The following is a 14,975-nucleotide window of genomic DNA, read 5'->3' on the forward strand; positions in this document are numbered from 1 at the left end:
ACACACACACATACACATAAACACACATACACACACACACACATACACACACACACACATACACATAAACACACATACACACACACACACATACACACACACACACATACACACACACACATACATACACACACACACACATACATACACACACACACACACACACACAAACAGATGACAAATAGATAAGTCAGGCAAATCTGAGTTCCAGGCCAATGTATAAGAAAAAAAAAAAAGACTAGAAAAAAACCCTGAAATTCCCAAAGGGTTGACCAGTTCTCCCTGGTGCTAGAGAAAGTACCTTTCCCTTAGGCTTCTGGTAGTTACATGCATGAAGGAGGGGCCTTGAAAAAGCCATGGTGAGCCCAGCTCCCATAACATCCTCTTCCTAGTCTCCCTTATCTACCCACAGACCTCCAGGACATGTCTCAGATGATCCTGCGCACCAAAGGCCCTGACCGCCTGCCCGCCGGGTATGAAATAGTCCTCTACATCTCCATGTCGGACTCGGACAAAGTGGGCGTCTTCTACGTGGAGAGTGAGTGATCCAATTTTTGCATTTGCAGCCACTGCCCTTCTCTCTGGGTACATGTTCCCCAGGGCCATGGAGCCCACAGAGTGACTCACAGATATGTATCTCGCTCTTCCCCCTGAGAAGATTCAATGGCCTGTGTCTACATACTTCTCTCCAGTGGCCAGGGGTGGAAGTCAGGGTCCTGTAGCCTTCATGATATCTGAGGCCAGATAAGCACCTCCTTCAAATAGCGCCAGGCGTTTCTGACTTTCAGAAGTCCCTAGAGGTGCCATAGCTGTCCCCGTTTTCCTCCTGGTGGTGACAGGGTGTCCTGGGTGCCACCATGCCCTCTACCTTGAAGCTATTCATCTAATCTGCTTATCCCGTTGAGCCACCCGGTGCCCATGCACTGTCCCCTCACCCCCACTGCACTGGAGGAGTCACCCGAGTGAGGAAAACCTACCAGAAGAAGTGACACAGATCAGGTCCCTGAGAATGTCAGCAGAGTCTGCACTGGCTAAGGTGGTCCAGAGAGGCCTCTCTGGGGAGTGACATTTGAGATGAGACTCAAAGGGAATAATGAGAAGGAGCTGGTGAGGGGCTGAGGAGGAGCGAGCTTAACAGGGGCATAGCATACAGCAAGCTGGAAAAGGGGGACAGTTTCAGAGCTTTGGAGGAAGAGCAAGACCAGGCTAGTGGACTGAGCTGGGAGAGTCGAGGTCAGCCAGCCAGCCAAGCGGGGAGGGCCAGAGCAAAGACAGGGTTTGCAGTTTGCTCTTTGTGCAGTGGAGTCCCCTCAGAGATATTGTTTTCATTTGTTGAGACCGGGTCTTGTGGCCTCTAACTCCCTATGTAGGGAAGGGAGGATGGCCTTCTTCACCCTCTGACCCTTCTGCCACCCCTCCCGAGTCTGGGATTATAGTCACACGCCATCATCCTGCCCCATAATGTGGTGCTAAGGATCACACCCAGGGCCTTGTTCATGCTAGGCGAGCAGTCTACAGCCAGACCACATCCCCAGCCCCTAGGGTTTGGGGCAGAACTGTTGAAGTCTACCCATGGGAGGAGTTCCCCTCTGTAAAGCGCCCTTTGCAGTTTGCCAAGCACTGTGGACTCTGCTGTCTGGAGCCCAGAACCTTGAGCTTTACCCTGGGACCCCTTCTGAACAGACCTTCTGGAAACACAGGGCCCTCACCTCAAGGAGTGACTTAGCTGGGACACTGACGGACAGAAGTCCACCCTGGGCTCTGATCGCTGCTTGGAATGTCCCTAGTCAGGCTGGCTCCGCTGCCCCAGGGAGCTGAGACGCTAGTGTTTACATGGTCCAGGCCAGAGTTGCCATGCAGCAGAGGGGGACCAGGGGGACCCAGTCTGGGCTTTGCCTCAGCCTTGGCATTGACCTGTGGCTAATAGTGACATCCCTGCATTCTCCAGATGGTTCTTCGCTTTGCTAACTGGAGAACTCTCGGGGCTGGCTCCGCTCGCTCGCACCTCTCCCCTTCACTTGCCATTTGAGATGGGTCCTGAGCTGGCAAGAAAGGGTCCCCCGCTGTGAGCACATGGAGAATGTCCCCTGGATGTTTTAGCTGGGCCACCATCTCACAGGGAGGGTGGTTGCTGGGTTGCCCCGCCCCCGCCCCACCCCAACCCCCACCCCCACCCCGACCCCGGCCCCGCCCCCACCCCCCATAGTCAGTTTCTAGATGTGGACTCCAGGTGTCTTAGTTGCTGCTCCTGTGATAAAATACTCTGGCAAAAACAATTTAGAAGAAAAAACGGTTTATGCCATCTCAAGGTTTCAGGTTACAGTCCATCACAGCAGGAAAGGCACAGCGTCAGCTCAGCTCTCGCCTCTCTTCGTTCTGTCCAGGGTCCAGCCCATCAAATGGTACCACCCACATTAACACACCTAGGTTACCCCAATTAAGAAAATTGTTCACAGGCCAACCTAATCTAGATGGTTCCTCGGGGGACTTTCCTTCCCAAGTGAGACTACATTGTATCAAATAGACAGTCAACCAAGGGAATACTCTTGAGTCACCGTGGACAATGGATTTTAATATCTTTTCTTCCATGGAAGCATATGGGGGATTTTGTCCAATTCTGACTACCCTGTATGTCATCTGTCACACATGTGTTACTTCAGTGTCACAACCTGTGTCCCAGGAGAGACAGTCCAGTTCCCCACAAGGTCAGGAGCTGGGCTCTGGGATACCCGAGGGCCTTCTCTGTAGTGTGTCATGGGCTGCATGGGGCCCCACTCTCATGCTCTGAGAAACAACTGGCCTATGAGAAGCTCTCTGTAAAACCATAGCTATCAAGCAATAGCTGGAATTATACAAACTGGTGATTATTAGGACAGAAATTGCCAGTGGTCCTTGGAGGACCTAGAGACTTTATCCTCTAATCTCGGGTCTCCCCAGAAGTTGGGGACTTACCTTCTCCCACAAGGACATAGTAATTAACTTGTCCCCATTTGTCCAGGACCTCCCTGCGTTTTAGCACTGGATGCCTGTCGTGCCATCTATCGCAAGCAAGTTGAGACGGACGGTCATACTAAACCTTGTCACTGAAAGGTTGTGGCAAGTCAGACCACGTGCTGGCCAGCCAGGGCAGATGACCAAAGCTCAGGAGAGGACAGGGGGTGGCTGGCAGGTCCAGTGCAAGGCTGAGGCCACTCAATAGGAGTGCATTGTTGGTGCCTGCAAGGACAGGCAGCCACGTCGGGGGTGGCAGGCTCTGCACCAATTTGGGGACTCTGACCATCGATGGAGCCTCTTTAAAACAAGGGCTGTGTTGTTCCGGCCTGAGATTCAATCTGCCTGGTGTTGGCACAAACTGCCAGAAAGCAGCCCCAAATAGAAGATGCATTGTGAGTCACAGGGCATAGTCTACATAGGGAGGAGAAAGCCACCAGCTGCCAGCCACTAGGCAGAACAAATCCTTCCACCAGACCCACCTCCCTCGGCTATGGCTCCTCTTGTCCCAGGCCCTATGAGAGCCTAGGGAGAAACTTGATAACTTCAGCTTCTGCAAGATCAGGGTGGCTTCCATGTTTGACATCTCTCCCCTGAACACAGCTGAAGTGCAGCCTGGGTCATGGCGGATGTTGCGGGTAGGAAGGAGTCACCATAATACACATCCGACTGGATCTGAGCAGAGACGGGACCCTAGGGCACCTGCCGGCCTTATGGGTGAGAAGGCTATCACTTTCCGTGCTGAGCCGTGGAAGGATACTTGGCATCTCAGTGCTCAACCCTGCCCCTGGGAGGCCAAAATGCTACTTCTGTGCCTTAACTTCCATCTGAAAGACATTGGATAGCAAAGCACTGAGTTACACAGGAAGGGGCAACATCACCACACCCTCCCTCCCAGTCCCCTTAGGTCCCAGCTGGGTAACCCATGGTTACCCAGGTTCCCAAGGTTGCTGAAGACATCAATACTGTAGCATCTGTAATGACCCTGTAACACAGGGACTGCTGTCCCTCAGTTAGCAATTGAGTGACCTGTTTGAGAGAAGAATTTAAATGCCAGGTTTGTAGCTTGCAAATGATGTCTGACCTGGAAGTCCCTCTGACTTGGGAAGTGAATCAGGTCACCTGTTCATGTGTCACTCAGAATCAGGCTCCAGGTCAGCACACTGTACTGAGGGAGGTGCTCTCGCAAGCCTGTGTTCCGGGCAACATCATTCTTGATAGTTTTTAGCCGTGTGTCTTGGGCATAGTCCTGGTCCCTGTTCTAACCCTTAGGCAGCTGGGCATTAACCTGTGCCATCCTTGCTGAAAGCGCTAAGCTGAACCTCATCTGCCCTTTCAGGTTTGCAGGGCGTAAAGAAGCTGCTTCAGGAACTCTGTAGGGCCCTAGCTCCAGGCCTTTGCCAATGCAAGTACCTCCTCCCTCCACATCCTCGCAGGCACCCTGCTGACTCACGGAGGTGTCTCCAAGCCACTTCTCTCTGCTCAGAAGTCTCCCCTGCCCTTCCCCACCCTGTGTAACAGATAAGATCGCCACCCCATGCTGCCGTTAGATACTTCCCACATCTGCTATCTTCACCATGGGCGGAGGACCACCCTTAGACACAGAGATCCTTGCTCATGCTGGCCAAAGTAATTCAATTCATGGGACCAGCCCTGAAATCCCCTGTGGGGCCTCTCCCGCAGGGGGTGATGGGAGTCATTACTCCATCCAATGGACATTTATTAAATTCGATCATGTACCAGACAGGCAGATGGCCTGGCAGGCGGGGCTGTCTCTCACAAACATTTGCACAGGATGCCATGGGGAAAGGTCCACACAGACCCTGGCTTGCTCTCTGGGGATGCACAAAGGACTCCTTGAGAGGATTATGAACACGAGTTTTCCAGGCAGAGGGACCAGCACTGTAAAGAGCTAGGAGTTTGACAGGGCAGGGTTGAATGCCTTCCTCCCCACCAGAGAGCCACACAGCATGGCTTCCATGATACAGAGAAGAATGTCTCAAACCAAAGGCATGCCTGTGTTAAAGTCATAAGAAGAGAACAGAAACTCGGCATTTGGAATTAGATGTGGAGGCCCCGCCCAGCCATTTCTGCTTTCTGGGTCTATTTCCTCCTCTGTAAAATGGGAATAACACCTTCCTGTGCTATGCTAGCCATCCCGTTCTCGTCTGTTCTCCTTTCCTATGAGCCATTCCCAAAGCAGCCCATTTTCCAGATGGGGAAGCCGGAAGCCAGCAGGCACACAGCGTGCTGAGACCACGGCGGCGTTGACCCGTCTGCAGCATCCTGTGGTGTTTTCTCTCTCTGTGTCTAAAGGACAAGTCACTCTGTCCCTTTCCCCCATCAAAGAGCTCCCTACCGTCTCCTGATGGGAGAGGGTCCTAACGTGGGTCCACTGCCGCCCTCCCCCACAGACCCGTTCTTTGGCCAGCGCTATATCCACATCCTGGGCCGGCAGAAGCTCTACCACGTGGTCAAGTACACCGGCGGTTCTGCGGAGTTGCTGTTCTTCGTGGAAGGCCTCTGTTTCCCCGATGAGAGTTTCTCAGGCCTGGTTTCTATCCACGTCAGTCTGCTGGAGTATATGGCCGAGGTGAGAGCCACAGGCCTCCCATGCGCAGTCAAGTATGTCCCTGGCTCAGACCTGGGAACTTTGGACAGGGCAAGTTGGGGTGAAAATGGGATCTAACGAAGCCTAACCATGTGACTTTACAGTTCTGTGACTTAGTTTCCCTATATGAAAAGGAAGGATGGGGACATCAATCCCCTGGGAATTTATTGGTACACGCAGAGACCCGTGGTGTATGGAGCCAGAAAGGCGGCTCGGCAGTTAAGAGCGCTTGCTGCTCTTCTGGGAGAGCAGAGTTCATCCGCCCAGCCCAGACCTGATGGGCACCTCACATCTGCATGTAACTCTAGCCTCAGGGGATCTGAAGCCCTCTTCTGGCCATCATGGGCACTTGCACACACATCTACATAAACATGCACTAACACAAACCCACACGTGCATATACTGACAATCCTGGGCACAATCCCAGAGCACAGCAAGCACTCAGTAAATGTGTCCTTCAGTCTCGCCTACTAAGAAGGAGTCAGGGAACTCGCGCATGCACCCAGTGTGACTCTGTGGTGTCCCTCTTCTCTCCCACGCCCAGGGCATCCCGTTGACCCCCATCTTCACAGACACTGTGATGTTCCGGATTGCACCCTGGATTATGACCCCCAACATCCTGCCTCCTGTGTCAGTGTTCGTGTGCTGGTAAGGGCCAGGCGTACCCCACACAGGCAGGGTGGCCAAGAGCTGGGGTCAGACTCACCTAAATCCAACTCCCGTCTCTGCCACTTAGCGGCTATGTGACCCGGTGGCCTCTCTGTGCCTCAGAGTCTCTGAAATGCACATAAATCTTACCTTGACAAAAGCTGCCTAAGTGGGTGGGGTTATGTGGCCCGAGGTCCCAGTGACCTTTACAAAGTAGCTGTGGAAACAGGCGGGCCCTCACCACACCTCAGTTGAGAGTGCTAGCAGCTCTGACCACCCAAAATGGGTGGCGCTCACCACCCCCCCCCCCATGCTTCCTCCTGGCCTCTTTCCTGATGCCACACCCCCTCCCCCAGCATGAAGGACAATTACCTGTTCCTGAAAGAGGTGAAGAACTTGGTGGAGAAAACCAACTGCGAACTGAAAGTTTGTTTCCAGTACATGAACCGCGGTGACCGCTGGATCCAGGTGAGGGGCTCAGGGCTCCGGGCCAGAAGGGGCTTGCTGTGAACCCCCTGGTACCTAGCTGCTGCCCACACCTGTGGATCCCTTTGTTTGCTCAAGAGCACAGAGATCCGAGAGAGCAAGTGTGGCTTTCAGCAGCAGGCTACACTGAAACCATCTCTATGCATCCACGGGGAGTCACCTGTGACGGGGAGTATTCTGTGGCGGTTACAAAGAAAAAGCCCAGTCTGTGACAAAGACACAGAATATGCTTGAGTCAGTCCTTTGAAGGAACTATATTTAGGATATGGCTATTTATGTTTTTAAAATGAAGCAGGCGGTGGTAGCTTATACTACCCAGTACTTGGGAGGCAGAGGTTGGTGAATCTCTAAGTTGAAGGCCAGCCTGGTCTACTGAGTGAGTTCCAGGACAGTCAGGGCTACACAGAGAGACCCTGTATCGGAAAATAGAACAACAGTAACAACAACAACAACAACAACAATAATAATAAGGTCGTTGTCTCCAAGAGATAATTGTGTGATCTTGCGGCAGGCAGAGGCCGTCTGTTGAGATGCTCTGACGTCAGTTGCTCACCGGGAGGCAAGCTGGGCACCCGAGGCAGGCTGGGGATGAGACACATCCTTCCTGCGCCAGGCTCACCTGTGTTACTTCTGTGTTAAATCTTACATTGATTACTGGGGGGTGGTCCATGCACCAGAAGCCACACATGGAGGAGGTCAGAGGACAGCTTGGAGCGGTTGGTTCTCTCCTTCTGTATGTACGAGTCCAGGGAACCAAACTCAGGTCCCCAGCCTTGGCAGGAAGCTCCTTTGCCTGCCATCTCCCTCTGTTTGCTTTGAGCTTTGAGCCAGACTCTCACGTTGTATAGCTCAGGCTGGCCTTATACTCCTAAGCTTCTGGCCTCTCAGTGATGAGATTACAGGTGTACACTGTCATGCCTAGTTTATTTGTGCTTTTTATTTTGGTTTTTTTTTGGTTCTGTCATAAGGTCTTCCACACCCCCAGGCTGGCCTTGAACTCACTGTGTAAGAGGGAATGGCCTTAAACTTTTGGTCCTCCTGTGCTCATTCCCCCAAGTGCCAAGGATTCCACAGGCATGTGCCACCATGCTCCGTGTATGCAGTATTGGGACTTGAACCCAGGACTTCATGTTTGTGTTAGCCAACTCTACCACCTGGGTTACATCCCCAGTTCCTTGTTTTGTTTTGGGCTGTGGGTTTTTTTGTTTGTTTGTTTGTTTGTTTGTTTGTTTTTTAACCAGGGTCTCAATATGTAGCCAAGGCTGGCCTCTAACCTCCTGCTTCTACTTCCTGAGATCTGAGATTAAATCCCTATCTATCATGTCCCAGACACCCCTGGGTGCTGCCACAGCTGACAGCTCTCCCTATTCTCCCCCATAGGATGAAATTGAGTTTGGCTACATTGAGGCACCCCACAAAGGCTTCCCAGTAGTGCTGGACTCCCCTCGAGATGGAAACCTGAAGGACTTCCCCATTAAGCAACTCCTGGTAAGATGCTGAGGCCACCTGGGGGAAGACACTGGGGACTCTTAGAGGGCAGCATAGTCACGAGATGGGGAGCATCCCAAGATAACTAGTCTCCCACTCAGGGCCTCTGTTTTCTCATCTGCAAGATGGGTCCAGTGGGCCCTGAGGTCGGATGTATTTTCTAAACTGGGAGAGTTACCTTGTGGGAAATAAGAACTGTGGGAGGCAGAGCAAAGCCCAGGTCCAGAGGTCTTGACTCCTGCTGCTGCCCCAACCCTCCAACTTGTAGCTAAGTAAGTTTCAAAGAGGCAAGACAGAAGTCTGCCGAAGTCAGTGTTTATTGGGACTTTGTGATGTGAATCTCTGTGTTGTGGGGTTTATTAAGGCAGCTCGACTCCTCACCGTCCTGGGAGGCCATTATCACTTCCACATTGTGGCCTCAAGCCACGTGGAAGAGTGAAATAAGTCTCTCTACATCCCCACCCTTCACTCTGAGCTGGAAACCCGTGTGGAGCATGTTATAGAGACAGCTACAGATCTGGCTTTCCCACGGTCACATGAGGGACAAACTCTACTATAGCTGCTAGGCCATTCAGAGGTGAGAGATGTGGAGGAAGCAGTGTGTGAGCCCTGCTCTGGGATGACTGAGGGACATGTATTGAACAGCACCCCCATATCAGAAAGGGGACCTCAGGCAGACTTCATAGCCTCAGAATATGCATCTGTAAAACAGGAAAATGTCACCCCAGATCATTACTCCATCAAAGGCATGCCAGAGCCATCAAATCTGGGCCTGATCAGTGGCTATCATGGTCTGGTTTCACCGCCCCAGCCTGGAAGCTGTCCTCCACGGCCCTCCATGTGGGGCTGTCCATTTTCCCTGATATGGAGGAGAGGGCCATCAAATCAACCACCCGAGGGCTACCCCAGGCAGCAGGAATGGCAATCGAACTCACAGCCTTGTCCATTCTCTTCCCCGGGCCTTCACGTCCTCCAGGTTGGCCCGGTGTCCCAGGCCCAGCCTGCATTGTTCCCAGAGGCCAGGCCAGACCCGGCTTTATGGTGCGTGCCTGCTGGCCTGTGTGATGCTGTAAAGCCCCAGCTGCCACCTGTGGCCAGCTCACACATGGCCAAAGAGGGGCCCCAGACAAGAACGTGCTAAGCTGCTACCATGTACCTCCCCAGGCGTGCCTGTCCCTTGAGCCTCTTAGCTAAGGCGGCATAGGCCACATCTGTCTGCCACACGAAGTTCTCTTGTGGGTTGGCTTGGGTTTTTTAGGTCAGGCAAGTTAGTTACTCCCTGCTCTAGTTAAAAAAACAAACAAACAAACAACATCCCTACATTTTTGTCAAAAAAGAATATGTGTGTGTGTATATACATATACATGTATATATGTATGCATACACACACACACACACATACACACACACAACACACACACACAGAGACATACACAACACACACACAGACTCACACACACACACACTCCTCTCTCACAGAACTGGAACTGAGGTTTAGAGAAATTCTGAGATGGCCCAGTAAGATCAACAGAACCTATGAGGCCAGATCTTGACATCAAAGAGGATGGCTGTACCTATGGACCCGTGCCCAGGCAGAGACGGGGTGCACATATGTCACCCCCACACTTATTCTGTCAGCACTCTCACAGACTCCCTGACAGCAATGAGCAGCCTCGGGTCACAGCCATCCTTGAGGCTGAGACTCCAGGGTGCCAGACTGCAGGTGACATCGGGCTTGTCCCCTGCGAATGACTGCTGAGGAAGAGGGCTCCTGGCTGTTGGGGACTAAAGGCAGATGTGTGCCCTCTCTCTCTCCCCCCAGGGCCCAGATTTCGGCTATGTGACCCGGGAGCCCCTCTTTGAGACTGTCACCAGCCTCGACTCCTTCGGGAATCTGGAGGTCAGCCCTCCAGTGACCGTGAATGGCAAGGCGTACCCGCTTGGCCGGATCCTCATCGGAAGCAGTTTCCCCCTGTAAGATAGCCCGGGGTGTGTCTGGGGGTGGGGCGGGGCATGGGGCAGGCATAGGAGCATGACTGTCTGGGGGTTGGGGGGTACCTGGAGTGAATCTAAGGGAGAAATAGCTCCATCTGCAATGGCCTGTAAATCTATAGACAACCATGGAAAGAAAGCCAAGTTAGCTTTTACATCTCGGTATAAAGTAAAATTTGTATACCCAGTCTGTATGACCCAGTAATCCTCTTCCGCAAATGGGAGGGTGTGTGGTGAGATGTAAGCCGCGTGGGGAAGGGGTATGAGACGGTAGCGAAGGTTCGCTGGCAGAGGAGAAAGGGCAGGGGCGCCTGTACATGAAAAAGAAGAGACAAGGCATGGCCCTGGCTCACAGGCGTGTGTCCCTGGCTAACTTTGGCTGCCCACAATAACTGTACTCTCAGCCCAGCCAATGAAAAGGCAGAGTCTACTTTAATCCAAACATTGCTGGGAGAGAGCGAGCAGCCTGGCTCCCCACTGCACAAGAGTTGCCTGGAACCTGAGGTCACCCAAGATTTGAGTATCAAGTCCCTCTGACCCACATGGAATGTTCTTTTATTTGCGGTACCTGGGTAATGACCATTAGCCCACCCTCCCCCAACTCCATGGTCACATGCACTCAGCTGCTACTTCCTGTGCCTCAGTGGAGTGCCAAGTGAGCGCTTGTCCCGCCTCCAAGATAATGGAAGTCTCAGATACTCAGTCCCATGTTAAGCATGGAAGCTGGCTATAGCGGCTTGCTGTCAAATTCCTGGGTCAAAGGCTGACTGAGCTCTAAGCCTTCCACATTGGCCGTACTGTCTTCTAGCCCTGGGCTCTCACATCTTCTGCTTGCCCCAGGGTCTCACGTCTGCAGCTCGGGCTCCTACTATGCCCTTGCTGGCACAGCCAGATCTGGCCTGGGTTCCAGATGCTGAATGTCTCATCCTGGGGGGTGCTCTGGCACAGAGGCATAAGAATAATCTGCTAAAAGACTCTTCTCCAACTCTACCCTAGGTCTGGAGGCAGGAGGATGACCAAGGTGGTACGCGACTTCCTGCAGGCCCAGCAGGTGCAGGCGCCCGTGGAACTCTACTCCGACTGGCTGACTGTAGGCCACGTTGATGAGTTTATGACTTTCATCCCCATCCCAGGCAAAAAGGTGAGCTGATGGCCCTCGACTAGAGTGAACTGCGTAGCCAAGAATCCGTGCCCTGCCCAGACTTGGCCGCAGAGGGTGGGGTCTAGAGCGAGGAGAGAGCAGCTGAATGGAGAGAGTAGTTGAATGGAGCGAGTAGCTGAATGGAGGGAGTAGCTGAATGGAGGGAGTAGCTGAAGTTGGTTTCGTATGTTGTGCCTATGGCAGGCAATTTTAAACCCACAAATTCAAGAGATCAATAATTCCATGTGTAAGCAGTATGAAAAATATGTTATTTTGTGTTGCACGTACACATTCCTGTAGGTGTGTGTGTCTCTCTCACTAATCCTGGAGCTCAGCAGTTGACTAGGCTGCCAGCTGGCCAATAACTCCAGGGAGCCACTTCTTCTGCTCCCGCTCCCCCTCCCCCAACCTTAGTCACTCTTCTACTGTGGTGAAGAGACACCAGGACCAAGGCCAATCTTTATGAAATAAGGAAACATCTACTTGCGGCTGGCTTAGTGGTTCATAGGTTTAGTTCGTTATCATCATGGTGGGGAGCATGGCAGCACACAGGGTACTGGAGGGATATCTAAGAGCAACATCCTGGTGTGCAACCAGAGGCAGGGGATGGGGGGGGGGGAGAGAGCGCGCGCAGAGAGCGCAAGAGAGCACAAGAGAGCCTATGCAAAGGCCTGGTCCTGGGGAGGGCTTTTGAAATGTCAAAGCACACCCTCCCCCACCCTAGTGACACACTTCCTTCAACCAGGCCACACCCCTTTGTCCTTCTAATCCTATCAAAGAGTTCCTCTCCCTGGCATTCAAATCTAGGAGCCTGTGGGGGACGTTCTTATTCAAACCTCTGCAGTTTCCATTCCTGATGAGATTACACTATAGTACCTGGCTTTTTTTCCCCCCAGAGTGAGTGCTGGGGACCCAGATAAATTCAGGCCCTCACACTTGTGCAGTAAGCACATTGCCAGCCATGCCAGCCCCCATGTAAAAATTATTAGTTTCTATTCTTTTTTCCTTTTTTAATTTATTTATTTCATATATATGATGAGTACACTGTAGCTGTCTTCAGACACACCAGAAAAGGGCGTCAGATTCCATTATAGATGGTTGTGAAATACCAGGTGGTTGCTGGGAATTGAACTCAGGACCTCTGGAAGAGCAGTCTAGGCTGGCTCTTAACCTCTGAGCCATCTCTCCAGCGTACACACATACACACACACACACACACACACACACACTTATTTTTTCAAGCCAGGTCTTCTTCTTCGACTCTTACAGCCCACCTCAGTTTGGACTGGCTATTCATATGCTCAGCAGTCACACCCAGATAATGGCTGATCAGTTACAACGGTCCAGGAAAAGGCTGAAGGCTCCGGGGCAGAATGTCCTTTTTGGAATGAAAGGACTGGGCGCCTCTGTGTATCTCAGAAACTCTGCAAACTGCCCATCCCTTTGGAGAACCCCTTCCCTGCCACCATCCCAGGCCACTTTGGGGCCTGTACTTTGGATCTGATGATGTTGCCCAGGCTACAAGAAGAGACACAGTCAGTCAGTCCTAAGACAGACAGACTTCCTAGGAAGCCAGTGACTCTCAGCATGAAAGGCACCAAGTACTGGACAGCCACGACTCAGGTCCCTCTGGCATTCTGGCTACCTCCCCATCCCCCAGCGCCTCCCCTGACAATGTGCCACCCATGGTGGCATCTCTTGCAGGAATTTCGGCTGCTCATGGCCAGCACCTCCGCCTGCTACCAGCTCTTCCGAGAAAAGCAGAAGGCAGGCCACGGGGAGGCTGTTATGTTCAAGGGTGAGTGAGCAGAAGCCCTTGGCAGGAAGCCCCACAGAGCTCAAGAGGGCCTTGTCCCAGAGCACCCAGCTGCACCACCAAACCCAAACCAAAGGTCACGCCTGCCTGGCGATGCAGAGTTGATAGAGCACTTGCCTAGCATGCACCAAATCCTGGGTTCGATCCCCAGCACTGCAGAACCCAAGTGTGATGGTGCCTGCCTGCGGTCCTAGCACTCACAGATGGAGGCAGAAGGGTCCTAACTCCAGGGTCATGTGACCCTGTCTCAAAATAGAGAAGGGCAAAGTGTATCTTCAGAACTGATATCTGAAAGAGCACCAGACCTAGAGAGGGACCGAAGGACCCACATGACTGCCACATGATCTGAGCCCAGAAGCTTGGGTTTTCAAGACAGTGGGATGGAAGCCAGGACCTTCTGAGATGGCCATGCACTCTTCTACTAAGCCACATCTCCTTCTGCCATACCCCATCCACCCCCGAACAGTAAAGGGGGGAGAGAAACAGCGTCGATGCTGGAGGCCCAGGAAGGGAAGTGGTTTCAGCTGACATCCCGCCTACCCTGCCCGGTCTGGAGTGAGGCTCTGTCTCCCTCCTAAGTGGGGCAGACCCAGGGATGAGCTCTGCACCTGAATTAATCATGAGAAAGAGACTCTGCTGAGGGACACCCTGCCAGGTGGCATGGTGAGAGATGCCACAGCAGATCTGCACTCTTGCTGTGGTAAAATAGACACAATGTATCGGTCATTGTGTCTTACCATCCAATAGATTACATTGTTGTTAATAATCGCTACCTTCTCTGTCCAATCCGTCATTTTTTCTTCTTAAATTTCTTCCTGCCACATGGTAGTTTAGTATCCTGACACTCATAGTCACTGGGTAATGCTTATGCTATTGTCCTGTGTCCAAGGAGTGGGAATGGAGTGCTGCCGGTGTCCAGGACAGATCCATGTAAGACTGCCATCCTAGCCGGGCAGTGGTGGTGCACGCCTTTAATCACAGCACTCGGGAGGCAGAGGCAGGTGGATCTCTGAGTTCGAGGCCAGCCTGGTCTACAGAGTGAGCTCCAGGACAGCCAGGACTGTTATAAAAACTAAAACGACATAGATAGATGGATGGATGGATAGATGGATGGACAGACAGATAGATAACACTGCTATCCTGTTCTAGCCTCCTGGTGGCAAGTTTTTTTTTTCTGCATTGGCAGGTGTAAGGCTTGGCTTTCTAGAAGTTTCCTTTCTATCATAAGCTTGCCTCAAATGCTGCCCCCACACACCATGGTTAGAAGTATTCATGCCATAGAGTCACAGGGAGGACTGTGGCGTGGTGGCAGCACAGGGGCAGGGTCCCACAGCCCTGGCCTCTTTGGTGCTATGACGCTACAAGTCTGGGCCATGCAGAGAGCTGACAGGCTATTCCTAGGTCAAGCAAAAATAAAATATAACACTCTTAGCACTCGGGAGGCAGAGGCTGAAGGTTGTAGGTTCAAAACCAATCCATACTACAGAGAGACTCTATCAGAAAAAAAAAAAAAAAAAAACTAAAGGGAAAAAAAATATTGATCAAATATACAAGGCTCACAGCCTTGTGGTCGGGCTGCCTGTGTGGCCACTTGCTGTGGGAAACTCAGCTTCTTCACCTTTAACAGTAGCAGCTACCTCACAGGAACACGGGGAAGACTGTCTGGGGAGCACGGCTACATTAATCCACATTAAGCATTTAAAAAATTGCTTAAGCCGGGCGTGGTGGCGCACGCCTTTAATCCCAGCACTCGGGAGGCAGAGGCAGGTGGATTTCTGAGTTCGAGGCCAGCCTGGTCTACA

At 52.2% G+C, this 14,975-nt stretch overlaps 1 protein-coding gene across 1 annotated transcript in view; it reads left to right on the top strand.

The window, feature by feature from the left end:
* Positions 1-14,975, top strand: part of Padi2 (peptidyl arginine deiminase 2) — a 39,916-nt gene that overhangs the window by 20,160 nt on the left and 4,781 nt on the right. Inside the window, exons 6-13 of the mRNA XM_021160856.2 lie at positions 413-538; positions 5,406-5,584; positions 6,147-6,250; positions 6,607-6,718; positions 8,117-8,224; positions 10,047-10,198; positions 11,213-11,357; positions 13,062-13,155. Coding sequence (XP_021016515.1) covers positions 413-538; positions 5,406-5,584; positions 6,147-6,250; positions 6,607-6,718; positions 8,117-8,224; positions 10,047-10,198; positions 11,213-11,357; positions 13,062-13,155 — 1,020 coding nt within the window. The remainder of the gene's footprint in view (positions 1-412; positions 539-5,405; positions 5,585-6,146; positions 6,251-6,606; positions 6,719-8,116; positions 8,225-10,046; positions 10,199-11,212; positions 11,358-13,061; positions 13,156-14,975) is intronic.

Source organism: Mus caroli, chromosome 4 (assembly GCF_900094665.2).
Source record: "Mus caroli chromosome 4, CAROLI_EIJ_v1.1, whole genome shotgun sequence".
Classification (NCBI taxonomy): Eukaryota; Metazoa; Chordata; class Mammalia; order Rodentia; family Muridae; genus Mus; species Mus caroli.